The sequence below is a fragment of the Bubalus kerabau genome, chromosome 13, assembly GCF_029407905.1.
Source record: "Bubalus kerabau isolate K-KA32 ecotype Philippines breed swamp buffalo chromosome 13, PCC_UOA_SB_1v2, whole genome shotgun sequence".
Lineage (NCBI taxonomy): Eukaryota > Metazoa > Chordata > Mammalia > Artiodactyla > Bovidae > Bubalus > Bubalus kerabau.
In genome coordinates, this window is record NC_073636.1 from 61,709,752 (window position 1) to 61,728,348 (window position 18,597).

The 18,597-nt window shown below is 48.9% G+C and overlaps 1 protein-coding gene across 9 annotated transcripts in view; it reads left to right on the forward strand.

Moving 5' to 3' along the window:
* The first annotated feature begins 12,913 nt into the window (after window positions 1–12,913).
* HM13 (histocompatibility minor 13) overlaps window positions 12,914–18,597 on the forward strand; it is a 38,902-nt gene continuing 33,218 nt past the window's right edge. For 2 of the 9 annotated variants that reach the window (XR_008701621.1, XM_055544688.1), the window contains exon 1: window positions 12,919–13,263. Coding sequence is in view for 7 of the 9 variants with exons in the window: in XM_055544688.1 (XP_055400663.1) it covers window positions 13,081–13,263 (183 nt within the window). In the remaining 2 variants the exon portion in view is untranslated. Of the gene's footprint in view, window positions 13,264–18,597 lie in introns of all 9 variants that reach the window. The other 7 variants (XM_055544693.1, XM_055544686.1, XM_055544689.1 and 4 more) reach the window with 7 other exon arrangements.

Consider the following 18,597-nt stretch of genomic DNA (forward strand, 5'->3'; position numbering starts at 1 on the left):
AGAAGAGACAAGAGAGTGGAGGCAGGGACAGCCACCCAGCAGAGGAGTCAAGAGCATGGAAAATGTCTCTTTCAGCCAATTTTCCTGAGGAACCCTGGCTGAGGCTCAGGCCTGGGAATGGAAAGTGCGCAGGGAGGAGGCGGCAGCCGTGTCCACCCCCATCCGGAGAGGCTGTTTGCAAAGTCCTGCTGGGAGAGGCAAGGAGGTGAAAGCAGAGGGGAGGGGACCAGATCCGGGAGGCCAAGGGTTTGGCATCGGCCCAAGGCTTGGTCTCTCGGGAGAGGAGGAGCAGGCGTCCCCCAAGCTCCCTGCTTCCTCCTTGGGCTCTCCCGCTCTGCCAGCTCCTGCTGTGCCCTGCCTGCCTGTTTGGGCATCAGCCATCCTGAAACTGAGACACTGGCAAACCCGAGTCTCTGGGGACTGTGCACAGCTGACTCAGGGAGGTGCCCTGGCCAGGAAGAGGGACTGATGCTACTCTCAGAGATGTTGACCAGGGCTGGGCTTGAGAGTCATTGGTTTCACCAGTGCGGCCCCTTTGCCTGGAAAATCTCTCTTTGCTGCTCACAATGCCTGCAATTCCACCACCATAGATATGATTGGGGCTGGTGTTCAGCCAGAATGCAAAGTATGGTCATATTGGTTGTGAAAAATATTTAGATACATTGCGACTAGCTGTTAAGAACCCCTGCCTTGAATGCCCCCAAGTACTGCCCCCCCACCCCCGCCGAGTAATGGCCACCCCAGACCCTCCCCTGGAACCACACAGACCTCCCCACTTACAGCCACTGAAGACTTAGTACCTGCCCATAATGTGTGGATACATTAGTGAGTGTCAGTCATCACAGTTAACACTTTTCATATCATTCCTGGAAATGACCCCCTTGCTTGGGCTTCGCTTGTGGCTCAGCTGGTAAAGAATCCACCTGCAATGCAGGAGACCTGGGTTTGATCCCTGGGTTGGGAAGATCCCCTGGAGAAGGGAAAGGCTACCCACTCCAGTATTCTGACCTGGAGAATCCTATGGACTGTAAAGTCCATGGGGTCTCAAAGAGTTGGACACGACTGAGCCACTTTCACTTTCACTTTGGCTCTTGTTTAAAAGCAAATTGATAGAAATATAGAGGTGAAAGGGCCTTATGCAAATCCTTCATTTTCCAGATGAGGAAACTAAGGCGGAGAGAAAAGCAGAGACTTGCCCAAGGTCACACAGCCTGTCAGCATAAGCAAGGGCGCTAGAACACAATGACTGACTCCTGACAAATCCCTGGGTCAACTTGTCTGGCCCCACAAACACTAAACTTTAGCAGGTGATGGTAGGAGGTGGCAGGGAGCAACCTGTCCCAAGACAGAACTGAGAGCCAATCACTTGGTTCTTGTACCTGGTAATCATAGACTTGGCAACAGTCTCCTTGGTCACCATCACCTCAGAGATAGTTGTCATGGCAATTACCACCCAGAGCCCCAACTTCCTGACACCAAGAGCCCTAAGATAAACCCTGAAGCAAGTTTGTTCCACAGCACTGACCTAGATCAGAGCTCGGCATAGGAAAGAAACTTGTCCAGCATCACAGAGCAAGTTACTGGTGAAGCCAAGTTTCCTGAGTCCCAAGCCCAAGGTCACAGCAGCCCCGCCCTTTCTGTGGCTGACACCCCCGCCCCTGCCCCCGTTTTTATGCCTGCCTTCGTGCTTCCCATATTCCTCCTGCTCTCAGTCAAGGTCTCCTTCCCACGGCATCTCACCCTTGGCTGCCTGTCAGCTACTCATCTTCCTGGGAACTGGATGACATGAGCTTAGTGGAGGATTCATCGCAGGGGCTTTCATCATTAGCTGGGGCTCCCTGAAGACTGAGAAGCCTTCAACACCCTAAGCACCCCAGAGGAAAAGATCTCCAGTGGCAGAACTTCAGGCACTGTTAGCTCAGAATTGAGGTGCTCTTTCTGGGTGGTCAGACCCTCTGTGATGCCAGACAGAGCTGCCTCGTTGCAGAAAGAACTCTGGGCTGGGAGGCCAGCAACCTGCATTCTAGCCCCACTCTGAATCTCGTCTCCTGTTTTGCTTTTATCAAGTTCCTTCTCTTCTCTGGGACTTTGTGTCCCACCAGAGAAATGGCGATGAGCATACGGTGTTCTATAAGCACCTCCGTCACCATCACCATCATAAGGTGGCTGGAGACCAGATACAATCTGGCATTGGAGTAGCACCAGAAATGGGGTGGTGTGGCTTAAAGAACTGGCCCACCTTCCTGTTAGCATCTTCCAGAATAATGGAATCTCATTATTTATCTCTTCCAACCTCTGGTTTGGAAGGATGGTCCCCATATAGGGAAGAACTTGAGCAAAAGCAGGGGGCTGGAAAGAATCTAGGAACCTGTGAGTAGTTCACTTGTGGAAGTGCAGGGTGTAAAGCTGGGAATGAAGAGAGGAGACTACAGGAGGGGTCAAAGGTGATTAAAAAGGATCAGTCACATTAGCCCCAAGGGTGAAGACATTGGCCCGTGGGCCTCAGGCACTCACTGAAGGCTCTGAGACAGTCCCCTTCCAGGGTCTGACCCACTTAATTACAATATTGTGGATACTACTATGTGAGATGAGGGACAGCCTGGAGGCAAAGAGAGCAAGGTGCATGCCAGGGAATCACTCATCCATTGATTCAATGAATGTCTGTTAGACACAGCCAAGCTGTGTGACCTTGGGTGAATTATTTGGCCTCTGTATTTCAGATTCCACTTGTATGAAGATGCCTGCCCATAGATAGGTGGTGTGAAGCTCAAATGAGTCAATTAATACATACATGTAAATGTTAACCACAATGAATGAAAACAAGTGCTCCATAAATGCATGTTATGATTCCTGAGCATCTGCTTTATGCTAGGCTTCCCTGGTGGTTCAGATGGTAAAGAATATGCCTGCAATGCAGGAGATCCAGGTTCGATCCCTGGGTCAGGAAAATCCCCTGGAGGAGGAAATGGCAACCCACTTCAGTATTCTTGCATAGAGGATTCTATGGACAGAGCAGCCTGATGGGCTACACTACATGGGGTCGCAAAGAGTAGAACACGGCTGAGCAACTGACACTTTCCACTATGAGTTAACACTTTTTCTTTTACTATGTGCTTGGCACCCTCCAGACAGTAGATGTACAGTGTGGACCTTGGTAAACACAGTACATTATTCTGCCCTCAAGGGGCTCACAGTCTAATGGGGGAAACAAGCTAAAAGCCAAAAACTTCATAAAAATGGAAACAGTAAAAATAATTGCAGGGACCTCCCTGGCGATCCTGTGGTTAAGACTCCAGGCTTCCACTTTAGGAGGCACAGGTTCAATCCCTAGTCATGGAGATAAGACCCTGCATGCTGTGCTCCACTGAAAAATAATAATAATTACAAATCACTGCATCAGATGTAAATCTTAACCCCCAAACTCAGGTGGGCAAGAAATATTCATTTCCCTGTTTTCTCAAAAACCAAATTAAATTCTACTCCTATTCCCTAATCCTCTGGATTGAAAGGAAATTCAATCTTCATCCTTACCAGAGGCTACTTCTTGCCAGGGGACAAGGAGGGAAGCAAGGGGGCTTTCCCTGGCACTGGACCACTTCTAAGTACAGTACCCAAGAGCCTGAGGTCCAGCAGCCCCTACTTCCAAGCCAAGAAGGGACTGGGAGTCTTGATGGTGGCTGGGATCACTAGGGCTGGGTCCAGCCTCTCAGCAGTTGTCCATTAATCCCCACAGTCTGACCACCTCTTGTGGCCCTGCCAAGAATGGGGAGGATCCCCTGATCCCAGACTCCACTGACATTCCTTCACTTCACAACCTCCAAGAGCCCCTTGCTCTGCCCCATCCTGGACCTCCAAAGAAATGAGCCCCCTCTCTACACCAAAGGTTTACAAAGTCTTTAAGACTCCAGGGACCAAACAAGCAACCAAAAAAAAGTGTGAGACTTGGTGATCAGAGAGCACATGTCCCACCTAAAGAGGGCAACACAGTTCAGGTCACCAAACTGCCAAAAGGCAGCTTTGCCTGGTGGTTAGGAGCCCACATTCTAGAGCTGTGTTGCCTAGGTTCAAATTCTGATGCTGCTGTTTAGCATCTGTGGGTTTTTAGGCAAGTCACTTAACCACTCTGTGCCTGTTTTCCTAACCATGAGAAAGAATACTACTCATACCTCCTGTACAGCAACTTCAAATGAGAAAGCACTTTGAACAGTGACGTTAGTAGGTACTCAGTAACTATTAGTGCCCATCGCATGAAAATGCAGGGCTGAGCCTGCCAGATCTTCTAAATAGTCAAGAAAAGCCAAATACCCAAATTTTTATTTCGAAATTGCTCTGTTTTTTTACTTTGGCAACTGAGTGAACACAGTTGTTAGACCTTGGTGAAGGTCGTACAGAACACATCTGGGACCAGGGTAGGGCCCAGGAAATGCAGTTCGCAGTATAGGCTCTATGATGTTTAAACATGTGGAAAATGAAGCCAGAAAGGAAAGAGTCTTGGAGGCAACTTCTGCTGTGAATCCTATGACCCAGCCTCCCTTGAGAGTGCTAGTCACTCAGTCGTGTCCGACTCGGTGCAACCCCATGGACTGCAGGTCACCAAGCTCTTCTGTTCATGGGATTCTTCAGGCAACCCACTTCAGGCTGGAGTGGGTTGCCATTCCCTTCTCCAGGGGATCGTCCTGACCCAGGGATCAAACCCGGGTCTCCTACATTGCAGGCAGATTCTTTACCATTTGAGCCACCAGGGAAGTCTCCAAGGGTTTACAGAAAGGGGATACAGAAAGGGGAGGAGAAAATAGAGGGAGCAAAAAAAAAAACAACAATATATCAGATTATCCTGGTAGATGCTGCTGCTGCTGCTAAGTTGCTTCAGTCGTGTCCGACTCTGTGCGACCCCATAGACGGCAGCCCACCAGGCTCCCCCGTCCCTGGGATTCTCCAGGCAAGAACACTGGAGTGGGTTGCCATTTCCTTCTCCAATGCATGAAAGTGAAAAGTGAAAGTGAAGTCGCTCAGTCATGTCCGACTCCTAGCGGCCCCATGGACTGTGGCCCACCAGGCTCCTCCATCCATGGGATTTTCCAGGCAAGAGTGCTAGAGTGGGGTGCCATTGCCTTCTCCAATCCTGGTAGATAGCACATTGCAAATGAAAGGGCGATGTGCTATGAGGATTTTTTTTTTAATAGCTGAGAAAGAATAGGAAAGTGGTCAGGGAAGGTGATGTAAGCTGAAATCCATGAGAAGGAACTAGCTTAACAAACAATCAGGGAGAGAGAAGACCTGGCAAGGGGAGACGCTTATGCAAATAGCCTGAGGCAGAAAAGAGCTTAATGCAAAAGAGGAGACCATGGATGAGTTGGACATGCGGGCAGGGGCAGTACAAGCAGGGCCTCAGAGCCCATAGTGAGGAGCATAAGGTCATTTCAAGGGCATATGGGAGACACTGAAGGGTCTCAAGCAAGGAGGTGTGATGTACAGGTGACTTCAGGAGACAAATAAGGAAGTTGTTAAAATAGCCTGGAAGAGGTGATGTGTCCTGGATTGGCCAGCTGCCTTGGACATGGACAGCCCAGATTTCTGCATCTGAATCCGCCTCAAAATCAAAGTCTGGATTTAAGCCTCAGAGCAGACCTTCTGTTTTTACATCAGCCAGGCAGTGGCCTTTCCCATAGCCAGGCCGGCTTTGGACATCCCCATTTCACCCGGGGCCCAATCTGTAAACTGGCCTCGGCTGCCCTCTGCTGGCAGAGTGGACTAGCGCAAGGGGAGCAGCTGCCTCCTGAAGCAGCACAATTAAGATAAAGAGAGGATATCTGGCTGGCACCCAATCTTCCCCCTTTGAGTTAATAGAATCTCTATCATCCAGTAGCTTTCCCTCAGTCCCCGCCAGGGAGTCCTGTTGATCCTATTTTCTAAATAAAATCCTAAATCAGGAATATCTTTATATCTAATCATGTCCACTTCTCTCCAACTCCATCAGCCACACCCTAGCCAAATCCACCACCATCTCTTCTTTGGTCTGTTTGTTCACTTTCATTCTTGTCCTGGCCAATCCATTTCCTACTCAGCAGGAAGAGTGCTCATGTATATTCCGACTCCAAAATCCTTTCTCCTTAGTGTATATTTCCCCATACCATTCAAGTAAAGTGAAGTGAAAGTCATGTCTGACTCTTTGTAACCCCATGGACTATACAGTCCATGGAATTCTCCGGGCCAGAATACTAAAGTGGGTGGACGTTCACTTCTCCAGGGAATCTTCCCAACCCAGGGATCAAATCCAGGTCTCCCGCATTGCAGGCAGATTCTTTACCAGCTGAGCCACCAGGGAAGCCCCCCACGCCATTCAATGTTGAACCAATAGGAAAATCCCTGATGTACACACAGCCCCATCCACCCAGGGCATACTGCAGGTATGGGAAACTGTATGAAGATTCAGGAGAAAAGAGATGCTCACATCAAAGCCTTACAAATGCATGTGCATGCCCACAGCTGGCATGTATCCCCTCTCTACACACGGTGTCCCAGCCTCACCATCTCACTGGCTCCTCTCCTTTATCCATCCTCCCTTTCATTTCTGTCTGTCTTGTTCTCTTCTTCCCACAAATACCTGATCATTTCTAATGCAAAGCATATTTGCCATCTCTGTTTCTTTGGCACCTGCCAGAGAGGGTTCCTGGGGTCTCACATTCTCTCAAGCAGATTGTCAAGGTTCTCTTCCCATGCGTGTATGCATGCTAAGTCACTTCAGTCATGTCTGTCTCTTTGCCACCCCATGGACAGCAGCCTGCCAGGCTCCTCTGTCCATGGGATTCTCCAGGCAAGAATACTGGAGCGGAGTGCCATGCCCTCCTCCAGGGGATCTTCCTGACCCAGGGATCGAACCCATGTCTGTATGTCTCCTGCATTGGCAGGTGGGTTCTTTACCACTGGCACCACCTGGGAAGCCTTTTCTTCCCATGCTATATATATATATATATACAGTTCCCTCCCCAGGAAAAATACCAGTGCCAAGACAATAACATTTTTACCTGAGTACAGTGCGGTGCTAACATTCTATGACTAACATTCCATCATTCCAACATCCTATGGTATGGCCTGAGATTATGTAAATCCTCACTGACCCCAGACTCAGACCATGTAATATAAGCTTCATTCTCCCCCCCCAAAAAAAGAGGACTTGTTTTCAGTACAGCTGGACACCCTGACCACACTGAGTCGAGAGAGCCTCCAGGTTCCTGAGGCAAACACAGCATATTAACTCAAGCCATTGTCACACACAGGTTTGCTAGGGAAGAAAATAAAGACACTATGCAGAGAAAAGCCAAGAAAAGATCCTGACAATACAGATATCCCGGTATTAAGTGGGTAACTGAAGCCCAGCTCTGTCCCTGCCTGTCCCGGCCAGGGGTTGGTTTTTCACCTCTTCCTAGGAGTTTTAGAACCCGTACATTCCTACCTTTGCCTAAAGTGCAGCCGGCTGGTCTTCTAGCCCTCACCAACCACATCACCCTGCCTCGCTGCTGTCAGAACAGCACTGTCTTTCCCTTGGCAAACCCAGCATCTGTCCCCAAACCAACAAGGAAAAAAGGGAGTTCAAAGTGATGACTTTTTCTTAAAGTCTTCAAAGATACTTTATTTCCTTTTTGAATGAATGTCGGGAGTAGAGGGATGAGTTCATCATACTCTTTCCTTCATAGTAGACTACCTTCACCATTTTCCACAAGGTCCCTACTTTACTTTTGTATGTTTTTTTTGCTTGTTTTCATTACAACACCCACTCTTATTCCCATCCCTCTGTATGCAGCCATTCTAATGTGGTCAATATGTGTTCTTTAATATGTAAATATCCTTGTTAGGTTTGCAATGTTGCTAGGTAACATGTACTTTTAAAATTTATTTCATTGAAGTATAATTGATTTACAATGTTGTGTTAATTTTCATGGGGGCTTCCCCGGTGACCCAGCGGTAAATAATCCACCTGCAGTGCAGGAGGCATGGGTCCCATCCCTGGGTCAGAAAGATCCCCTGGAGGAAGGCATGGCAACCCACTCCAGTATTCTTGCCTGGAGAATCCCTATGGACAGAGGAGCCTGGTGAGTTAGAGTCCATGGGGTCACAAAGAGTTGGACACAACTGAAGCGACCTTAGCATGCGTGCACATTAATTTATATTGTACAGCAAAGTGATTAAGTTATGCATTCTTTTTCATATTCTTTTCCATTAGGGTTTATCAATGTGATATGTACTTTTAATTTACATAAACCGCATCACACATTTTTCTTAATGCTCAGCTCTATGTTTTAAAGATCTACACATGCTGAGGAGGGCAGGGATATTGTAAGGGATGTAGTTGGAACCCCATTCAGATGCTCTTTACCAGACATAGTGACCTGACCCCTACTTGTTGTGAGTTTTGGCTAAGAAACACTCAGCTGCCACCTTCTCTGGAGAATTGCCCATGGTCAAACAGAAGCCAACTAGACAGGGAGACTTCCCTTCCCCCCTTCACCCCTACACTGTGGCCAGTGACTGACAGACACAGGGTACAGGAAGCCTCAAATTTGTGCAGTTAGTGCGCCCCAGAGGTCCCCTTGGAACCATGCTGGAGCAAGTCCCCAGCTGAGACCCCATTCTCACTTGGCCTTTTCTCTCCTTCCTTCCTTCCTTCCCTTCCTCCTAAGGACACTGCCCACCAAAGGCACTAAAACAAGAATTCTCATCTTAGGCCCTCTGACCTATCAGGGTGACCATACATTATCATCCAAACTAGTATACACTTGAGAATGCAAGGGGTTCTATTTATATTAATAGTCGGCCAGGGACTTCCCTGATGGTCCAGTGGCTAAGACACTGGGGCCCCCATGCAGGAGGTCTGGGTTCGATCCCTGGTTGCGGAACTAGATCCCACATGCCGCAACTAAGAGTCAGTGTGCTCACTAAAGAGTCCATATGCCACAATTAAGATCTGGCACAGCCGAATAAGTAAATATTTTCTTTAAATGATAATAATCAGGGAGGTTCAAGAAGGAGGGGACAAATGTACACCTATGGCTGATTCATGTTGAGGTTTGACAGAAAACAACAAAATTCTGTAAAGCAATTATCCTTCAATTAAAAATAAATTAATAATAATAACAATCAGGGAATTCCCTGTGGTCCGGTGGCTAAGACTCCGTGCTTCCAATGCATGGGCCTAGGTTTGATCCCTGGTGAGGGAACTAGATTCCACACGCTGCAACTAAGAGTTAGCATGCCACAACGAAGATCAAAGATCCTGTGTGCCATAACTAAGATCCAGTGTGGGCAATAAATAAATATGAATATTTTAAAAGAATAATAATAAGCCATGGCAAAAGGCAGAAACCATGCCTGTCCTGCCCAAACCAGGACACGTGCTAACCAAGCAGGTACTTGGCTCCTTGCTTCTTGTTGCCGTCTAGTATCCCATGGTATACACCCAACACATTTTGTCTATTTGTTCCCCAGGGAAACACACCTGGGTTCACTGTGACTTCCTGCTACCGCCAGGGCAAAAAAGAAAAACAAACAAACAAAAAAACCCTGCAGGAAAATTCTCAGACAAGTTCCCTGATAGAGCTGGGTGAGAACTTCTCTAGGATAATAGAACTGAAAACACAGCCACATGAGCAGTTTGGGCCTCCAAGAAGATCTTCGCAAATGAGGATTCTGGCCTTACTGTAAGGAGGCATGGGGCACAGAGAATGCTCCTCCCTGTTTCTTTTATCTTAGTAAAACTCCGGTGGCACTTACTGCTGGCTCTGTGCTGCTAGAAGTAACAGGAGTTCCCTGAGGTTCTCTGAGGAAATCACATGTGACTCAAGCTTTGAGGGATGCGCAGGGGTTAAGCAGGGTTGTGGGGAAAGATAAAGTAGGTTAGGTGGAGGGAACAATATACTCATTCATTCGCGTACAAATATTTATTGAGCACATATATTTAAAGGCCCTGTGACCTCAGCAGATAATATAACAGCAAACATTTACACAGAGTTACACTCTTTTCCTGCTTGTTCTCTCCGGGATCAAGAGGACGGGATCCCCTGGGCTCCTGAGGTAGGAATATACCTCCTACAAATGCAAGAGGTCTCCTACACCAGCATTTGTCACACAAAATGTGCATTTGGATCACCTGGAGATCTAGTAGGTCTGGTGGAGCCTGAGGATCTGCATTTCTTATAGCTTCCAGCCAATGCTGCTAGTCCAGGAATCACACCCTGATCAGCAAGGTCCGACTGAACCACAATACCATTATCACACCCAAACAATCTACATTCCAATTTTCCCAAGCGTCTGAAAATTATCTTTACAGCCTTCTTGAAAATGCTGTGATCCAAGATCCGATCAAGGATGATACATTACATTTGCTTTTTACCTCTCTTCAGTCTCTGTTCATCTACACCATGATTTTTTTTTCTTTCAGAGCATTGGCATTTTTGAAGAGTTCTGGCTAGCTGTCCTGAATACGCCACAGTCTGACATCTTCAGATTTTTCCTGATGTTTCCTCATCAGTAGATACAGATTAAACATGTTTGGCAAGAAGACTACTCAGGTGATGTGTCCCCCACATTGCATCACATCTAAGTCCTTTTGTCCCATCCCGTCCAGTAATGGCTAAGTTTGATCACTTGGATAAGGGAGTGTCCACCAGATCACTCCACTATAAAGGCAAGTTTTTCCTTTTATAAATAACAAGTCATCTGTTATTGTGTGACTATCCAGAGCCTTAAAAACCTTTCTCCCACAGCTTACCATCCAATAATGATCCTTGCTTAGTATTTTCAGAATTATTTAAGCATATAATAGGTGTGCAAGTGTGTGTGTGTGTGTGTGAGAGAGAGAGAGAGAGAGAGAGAGAGAGCATGTATGAGAAAAAAACTGGAAAACCTGAAATCCATTCACAGTGACCAAACACAGTAATAAGTAAAAGGGGAGGGAGTAGGATCTACATTTTTCTTTGGAGCAAGTGTTTGGTAATTTACCTATTCCAGGCTAACTAGACAGGCTCTGTTCTTGACCTTGGCTCAGATCTCCTCTGGGAAAGTAACACCATACAGAAGGTTCCAGCAGATAAAGCCTCAGGGCACCACCCCGCCTCCTCAAGATTGTCTTATCCCTGTCTCCAGAGACTATCAAGACAGGCTAGCTCCAAGCCAGAAATCCAACCCTTCAGAAGCCTTGACAGGAGCTTTCTGAACTTGAATCGACCCCTCAGTTCCCTGGGTCATATTCACAGTCTCCCATGAGGGTAAAGGTAGATGGCCAGATCTGCCCCGGGCCAAACTAAATCAAGTGCTCAGCCTAGCACGAAGCGAGAGTGTCTCTGATTTCCAATTGTACACTCTCAGATGAAGAGCCTGGAGCCATGAGGCCCAGCTGCTGGGCAAATCCTGTGGCCTGAATTATTGATGGATGAATTCATCAGGCACACTGCCTTCACCCATCCACTCAGGTCATGTCCAGCTTCTGAGAAACAGAGCCTGAAACTGTACACCATCTGCCCAGAACTAAGTCACTCTGGGAAAAACTCCTTAGCCTTCTTTGTAGCTGAAATATTAGAAAAAGCAGAGACTTTGGAGCCCTACAGACCAGACTTCACGTCTCTCCTTTTCCTCTGCTGAACTGTGTGACCTGGCTGGCTAGTTTACCTCTGTGAGCCTGCTTCTTCATCTGCAAAATGGGACTAATCGTATCTCAGCAGTGTTACTGAGATCAAACAAAACACTCTTAAAGTTACTAGTACCGTGCCTGGCACTAATTAGGCAAACAACTCTATTATTCAGTTTTTTTAGTGTGACTCCTTGCCTTTGTCTCCTCTCACTATGAACCCTATACTCCAACCCCACCTCACCACCTGTCCAGCTTTGACCCAGGCTGTTTGATTTTTACACTATCTGTATCACTAATCAACTTACTGCTCTAAATCTACTATTTTTGCCAGCTCTGTGATAATGGAGCTGGACCCTGTCAATATTTCTCCCTTGGCAGCTGACATATGTTAAGTCTTTTCAGTAGAGTGTACTAGAGGAATACTGGAAGAGAATAGATCTTCCCTTCCTGGCTCGAGGTTGGCTCACTTCCTGGGTTCCTGGAGAGCATGCTCTTTTCCCACTGCTTGGTCCAGAGTTTCTCTGGTGCTTGGTGCCTGCAGGGTGCAGCTTTCTTCAGTTTATCTGCCACCTACTTTCTCCAGCTCTTAACTAGGGCATCAGAAGCAGCGCGAGGAACCTCAAACAGTCCAGGCATGCACCCAAGCCCGAGTCAGTCCTCCCCACACCCTCTCCTCACCTCTGAACACACATGACACTGGGACCCCCACAGGCCTGGCCACCAGCAAAGCAAGCCTCCTGACCTTTGTCCCCTGGAACCGGCTGGACCCACTCTGGCCCAAGCCATATACAAAAATTCACTAGATTCCTAAAGAGAGAGGTCTCTTTAAATTATTAATCGCTCTTAACATGCTATATAACATATAACTACACAGTTATATCGATTTTTATTCATTTAATTTATTGTCCTCCCAACACCCCCTCCCACCACACTAAAAATGCAAGCTTCATGAGAGCAGGGGCTGACTTTTGCCTATTTTGTTCCCTTCTGTGTCTCCAGAGCCTAGGACAGTGCCTGTAATGTAATGGGATACTCAGTATTTAAGGAATGAGGGGATGATTAAATATTGGATGAATGCATGCATGTGTAAACAAATCGTTAGTTATTAGGAATTTCGGGGAGTGGGGCATCCCGGGATTAAGGAGATTGACTGGGAATGAGGAATGGGGTCCTCGGGTCACCCTCGGAGTGGATGCCCCCTGCAGTGGTCCAGCGCTCCTTTCCCTACCACCAGCGTGTTGCTTAGCAACCGGCCTCCTGGCCCTCCGCCTCCGCTAGAGGGCGCGCGGGCGTGGAGATATGAACGCGCACGCGTGCGCGGCGCGGGCCGGCGAGGGAGGCACGTCACTTCCTGTTTCTTTAGGGGAACGTGGCTTTCCCCAGAGCGCCGGATCTTTCTCTGTGCGTCTCCGCTGCAGCGGCTGGAGCTGGAGTCGGACCCCGAGCGCAGCTTCGCCATGGACTCGGCCGTCAGCGACCCGCATAACGGCAGCGCCGAGGCAGGCGGCCCAACCAACGGCACGACGCGGCCACCTTCCACGCCAGAGGGCATCGCGCTGGCCTACGGCAGCCTCCTGCTCATGGCGCTACTGCCCATCTTCTTCGGCGCCCTGCGTTCGGTGCGCTGCGCCCGCGGCAAGGTAGGGTCCGCGGCAAAACCGGGCGCTGTCCACCTCCCACCCTGACACGGCTGACACGGACCCTCCCCCTACCCCCGCCCTAGACGGGACAGACACCTCTTCTGTCCGGACACTGACCCTTCCCAATATCGCCCACCACGGCTTCCCCACGCCAGGTTCACATCCCGGGGCTGACCTTAGGTGCCTTAGGATGTGGGCACCCATCCGCGAACCAGGTTCCCGAACTGACCCCTTCCTCAAATAGGGACTGCGCCCTCCCTCTGTGCGTCGTGCTGGAAGCACCGTTGGCAGACCCTCACACTATGATTGAGCACTGTTTCGAGCCTCCTGGTCCCGGCCAGACCAGCTTCACCCTCGGCTCGCGCTGCCCATTCCACCTGGGACACTCACCGCATCCCAGGCTCTGGGTCAGCATCCCTCTGTACCTGCTGGGGCGCTGGTCCTAACACCTCCTGAATGGTACAGTCTCTTGTCATTCCTCACCCTACCCCCCTCCCCGGGTAAGTTCTGGAACCCAGGCTCATCCCTAGGTTCTCACACCTGTCCGGCTGGAATCTGTGACCCATAGAGTCTTGCCCCACCTCAAAAAAAAAAAAAAAAGTAACACAGAAATATTAACTCCTAGAACCCCTAGCTCAGGCCCCAGTTTTTCTGTATCACTTTGTGGAACCAGTTTCAGTCAGCCAGCTCCTCAAAACTTGGCACTTTGGTGCCTCTTTTTTTTAACCAGTCATAGACCCCAAGCTTGCTGGTTTCCTCTTCCCTGCCTAACACCCAAGCTTGGACCTATCCTAGCCTGAGTCCAGATGCTATTCCTAACCCTGTTCCCACCCCAGACCCTGACCCTACCTCAAAGTAGCTCCTCTCTTCATGCCCCTTAAGATAGTCAGTCCTTCCACCAAATTGGAGTAACTCAGCTGAGTTAGTGAGCTGCCATTGGCCTCTCTTGTAAGACTGGGCCAGACTCCATCCCTGGTCTTCAACATCTGTCCCGTTGTATACCTAAGAGGATCCCAGGGCCTTCCACCTCCAGACTTCCTCCTTCTCACCCTCCTTCTCTATAGGAAGCTCTCTCTAGCCTTTTGCGCCAATTGCTTCTCACTTCCTGTCAGTCGTCCTCCAACTCCTGATCTGCGGCTCCCTGCTGTTCCTCCCCACCCAAACCTGAAGTTGAACCTTAGCGGAAGCTCTCTTACCCAAGGAGGGCAGACCCACAAAACAGCTGCCGCTTTTGAAACTGCTCAAACCCAGGTTCTCGAAACATTACCCAACTTGAGCAGTGACTGGGGCCTGCCACCTTTCTTTCCCAAGATCGGAGAACTTGCTGCTGGTTCCCTCTAGGTCAGATGCAGAGGGGATTGGTCAGGCAGGGCTTAGATGGCCCCATTTGCCTTATTGTTCTGCCTGTTCTAAGCAGAGTTCAGGTGGCTTTCAGCCTCCCTTTCGTGCCATACACGCAAACACTTGGTGCAGGGAGAAATTCTGAAATAGATCAGGACAAAGGAGGTGAAGGGCAGCATGGAATGAGCTAGGCACTTGATGTGAGGGGCTCCCCAAACTTGAGTAATTCTCCACAGCACCTTCTACACATGGGTTACTAATCTCTTTAGAAAACATCTTCCAAACAACAGAATTTCCTGAACCTCCACTGTTGTCCAGGACAGAGGAATGCTGCAAAGATGAGTGGGTCAGAGCCCTATCACCAAGGAGTTTGGGTGTGTGGATGAGCAGGGAATAACTAGATCTGAGATTGTAATACAAGTAGTGCTGCCGGGTTTAGGGAGAAGATTGAGCACGCCTGGGGCTGGGCAGGGCAGCTTTGTGCTGGAGGTGGACTCCAGCCTTCACGTAGAGGTTGAATTTCAGCCAGAAGACATTCGAAGCAAAGGAAACTAGCGAAGTAGCTGCACACGACAGTTTAGGAGTTGGTGGAAGGTCTGGAGTGGCTGGAGCAGAGGGTAAGAATAGAAGAGAGCTTTAGATCTACTGTAGCATCTAAATACCTCTCCCCAGCATCTCCTGAGAGACAGGGGGACTGGAAGACTGTATGGAATTACAAACAGCTTGACCATTAGTAGCCTCCAATCACCAGGGTATCCTAAAGCTTACAAGCCTTCGCTCTCTGATTCTCCCAGCTACTGACTGAGGCAGGCAGAGCCAGTTTTATTATTACAATTGTATAGAGGAACTGGAAGGCAAAGAAAGGATTTCTCTGCCAGTTAGGGGCAGAACCAGGTATTCCTAGTCCTGGGCTCTCTCCTGGATGCAGTTGCCTGCATCACACAAGTGGCATTTTGGCCTGGGGAGAGGAGAGGCTAAATGACTCCCATTTTCTACCCTGAGTCATGTTTCCATGATCATTTGGCAAGGGGAGAAAAGTTAGCTTGGGGGCCCAGGAATTTTGATTTCACACTAGTGTTGGACCCCCACAGCCAGCTGAGAGAGAGCATGTGAGGACAGAATTCTCCCTGGAGCCAAGTTGTCCATGACAGAGTGAGTTGTGAAATCGTGGGAGGAGAAGGTGAAGCATCCTGGAGTGTGTTGGGAGGAAGTAGCCATGGGCGGAGCCATCCAAGAGCAGTGCCTATCCCTGTCTGAGACCTGTGTTCCCAAAAGGGGGCAGGTCCCAGGAACAGGTACTCGTCAGATTGATTCAAAGGCCTTTGGCTGGTAACTCAGAGGAGCCCCACAGCCAGCTGGACTGGGCTCCTGCTCTATGCCAGGCCCTGGCTGGCTACCAGGAGTGCCAGACAAAGAGGCCAAGCCTTGCCCTCACAGAGCTCAGTCCCCAACGAGAAATAGCCATGTGACCAGCCGACTGCTCTAGGAGGCCGCCATGATCTTTGCCAGGGTGGGCAAGAGCTCAGCGGGCAGGACATGAGAGGGAGATGTAGGACCACAGGTGTGTTCTGGGAGGCGGTGAGCAGTTTGATGCGAGTCCAGTGCAGGTGCTGGGGTGAAGTAACAAGAAGATGCTCTAGGAACCTGCAGCCTTTCTGAGGTAGGGAATCCGGAAGGTAATACACAGCCAGTCTTCATAGCCACTACATGTTTTGTGTTTGTAAAAGTTCAAGCAACACAGAAGCATGAAGGAAATCCCTGCCCCATACCACTTCCTTGGAAGTAACCCAGTGAGCTGTTTGGTGTGCATCCTTCCCCACCTTTTTCTGTGCGTATACAGACATGTACGTGCCCGTGTATGCGTACATATGTAAATTTATTTTTATAAAAACGAGATTTTGCAGTACATTCTGCTCTGAAACCTGATTCTTCTTTTTTTTTTTTTTTCCAAAGCAGTATGTCTTGGTCATTCCTGTGTGCCAGTACATGTAGACCTATCTTATTGTTTTACGGCGGGGAGGGTAGGTTACGCACACCCATGGTATAGAATTCCAGAAGGACTGAGCAAAATCTCCCTCCCACCCCAGCTGCCCAGTTTCCCTCTCCAGGGGTATCCCCTACTGCCTCTTTCTTGGATATCCATCAAGAGGTGTCTGTGCCTTTGCAAGTAAATAAGCACTTGCTTCCCCCACCTTTGCTATATAACTGTTGGATTTTGTTGTTTCTGTGGTTTAGTCGCTCAGTGGTGTCCGAATCTTTGAGACACAATGGACTGTAGCCCACCAGACTTCTCCATGGGATTTTCCAGGCAAGAATATTGGAGTGGGTTGCCATTTCCTTTTCCAGGGAATCTTCCCAACCCGGGGATTGAACCCATGGCTCCTGACGTGTCTCCTGCATTCCAAGCAGATTTGTTACTGGGGAAGCCCACATTTTGTTGTAGACACACTCTTTTTTGCACCTTGCTGTCTCCACCACTTATATGCTTCAAATCTAACACACCAGTACCCATGGAGAAGTTCTGTTCTTTAATAGCTGCATGGTGTCCCCCTGTACCCCACAGCCCTGATTCTCAAAGTGTAATCCCTGTACCAGGAGAAGGCAATGGCACCCCACTCCAGTACTCTTGCCTGGAAAATCCCATGGATGGAGGAGCCTGGAAGGCTGCAGTCCGTGGGGTCGCTGAGGGTCGGACACGACTGAGCAACTTTACTTTCACTTTTCACTTTCATGCATTGGAGAAGGAAATGGCAACCCACTCCAGTGTTCTTCCCTGGAGAATCCCAGGGACGGGGGAGCCTGGTGGGCTGCCATCTATGGGGTCACACAGAGTTGGACACGACTGAAGTGACTTAGCAGCAATCCCTGTACCAGCAACATCAGCATCACCTGGAAACTTGTTAGAAACACGTATCTGTTCACAAGCCCTACTGCCAATTCTGACATGTGCTCAAGTGTGAGGACCCCTTATTTGGAGTCCTCTGCTGGTCAGTTAGTTTGTGTCAATCTTCTGCTATCATAAGCCATGCTGAAATTAATCTCATTATACATTTGTTACTTCACGCTTCTCTGTGTATTTGTAGGATAGATTCCTTGAAATCGATTTGCTGGGTCAGAGTCTCTGTGCGTGTTTAATTTAGATGGATTTCATCAAATTAGTGCAGAGGTTGTACCAGTTGATACTCCCACCCGCAGTGACCTTGATTCTCATTTAATGGCTGCTTGGTAGTCCATTCTCCAGAGGTTTCTGAGCTGTTGTGTGATGCGATCAGGTACTTCAGAAAGAGCTCCTAATAGAGGAGGGGGCAGGCAGGAACGGGGCTGGTGAGGTGGTGCTCACAGAGCCTGCAGTGGAGGGTGAAGGACTGGGGTGGGGGTAGTTTGGGAGATGCTTGGGTGAGTGAGTGCACGTGCAGTGAGGAGAGGAGACCTGGGGTGCCAGAATGGTCCATGAATCCCAGATCCTTTGTAGGGCATGGCCTGGAAGCAGAACTCCCAGAGCTCCAGCAGAGCCAATGACTTCAATGAAGTTGGCGTCCTTCTTCCTTTGCTGCTTTTGCTTCCGCCCTGATAACTAAGCATCCACAGTGTCACTGGAAGCTAAATTTATTTCTGCTCTTTCTGTCAGCTCCCAGCCACTCATACCCACCCCAGGAGCCATTGCATTTGCATACGAACATCTAGTTTAAAAATCTAAATTGAATCAGTGGATAATCTGGTCAACTTCTAGTATTTTTGTAACTACACAGATTCTGTTGCTGTCAGGATTCTGTTCCTCAGAAAGGTCACAGGCCCCCTGAGCATTTTGACATAACTTTGCAGCAGAAATTTCCAGATAGGAAAGGAAGAGGACTTCTAGGGGGTGATAGCCAAGAGTTTGGGCTCTGGAACCAGACTGCCTCAGCATGCCTCCTGGCTCTGCCACTTGGCCAGCTGTATGACCTTAGAGCGAGTTACATCACCTCTCTGAGCCTCAGTTTCCTTATCTGTAAA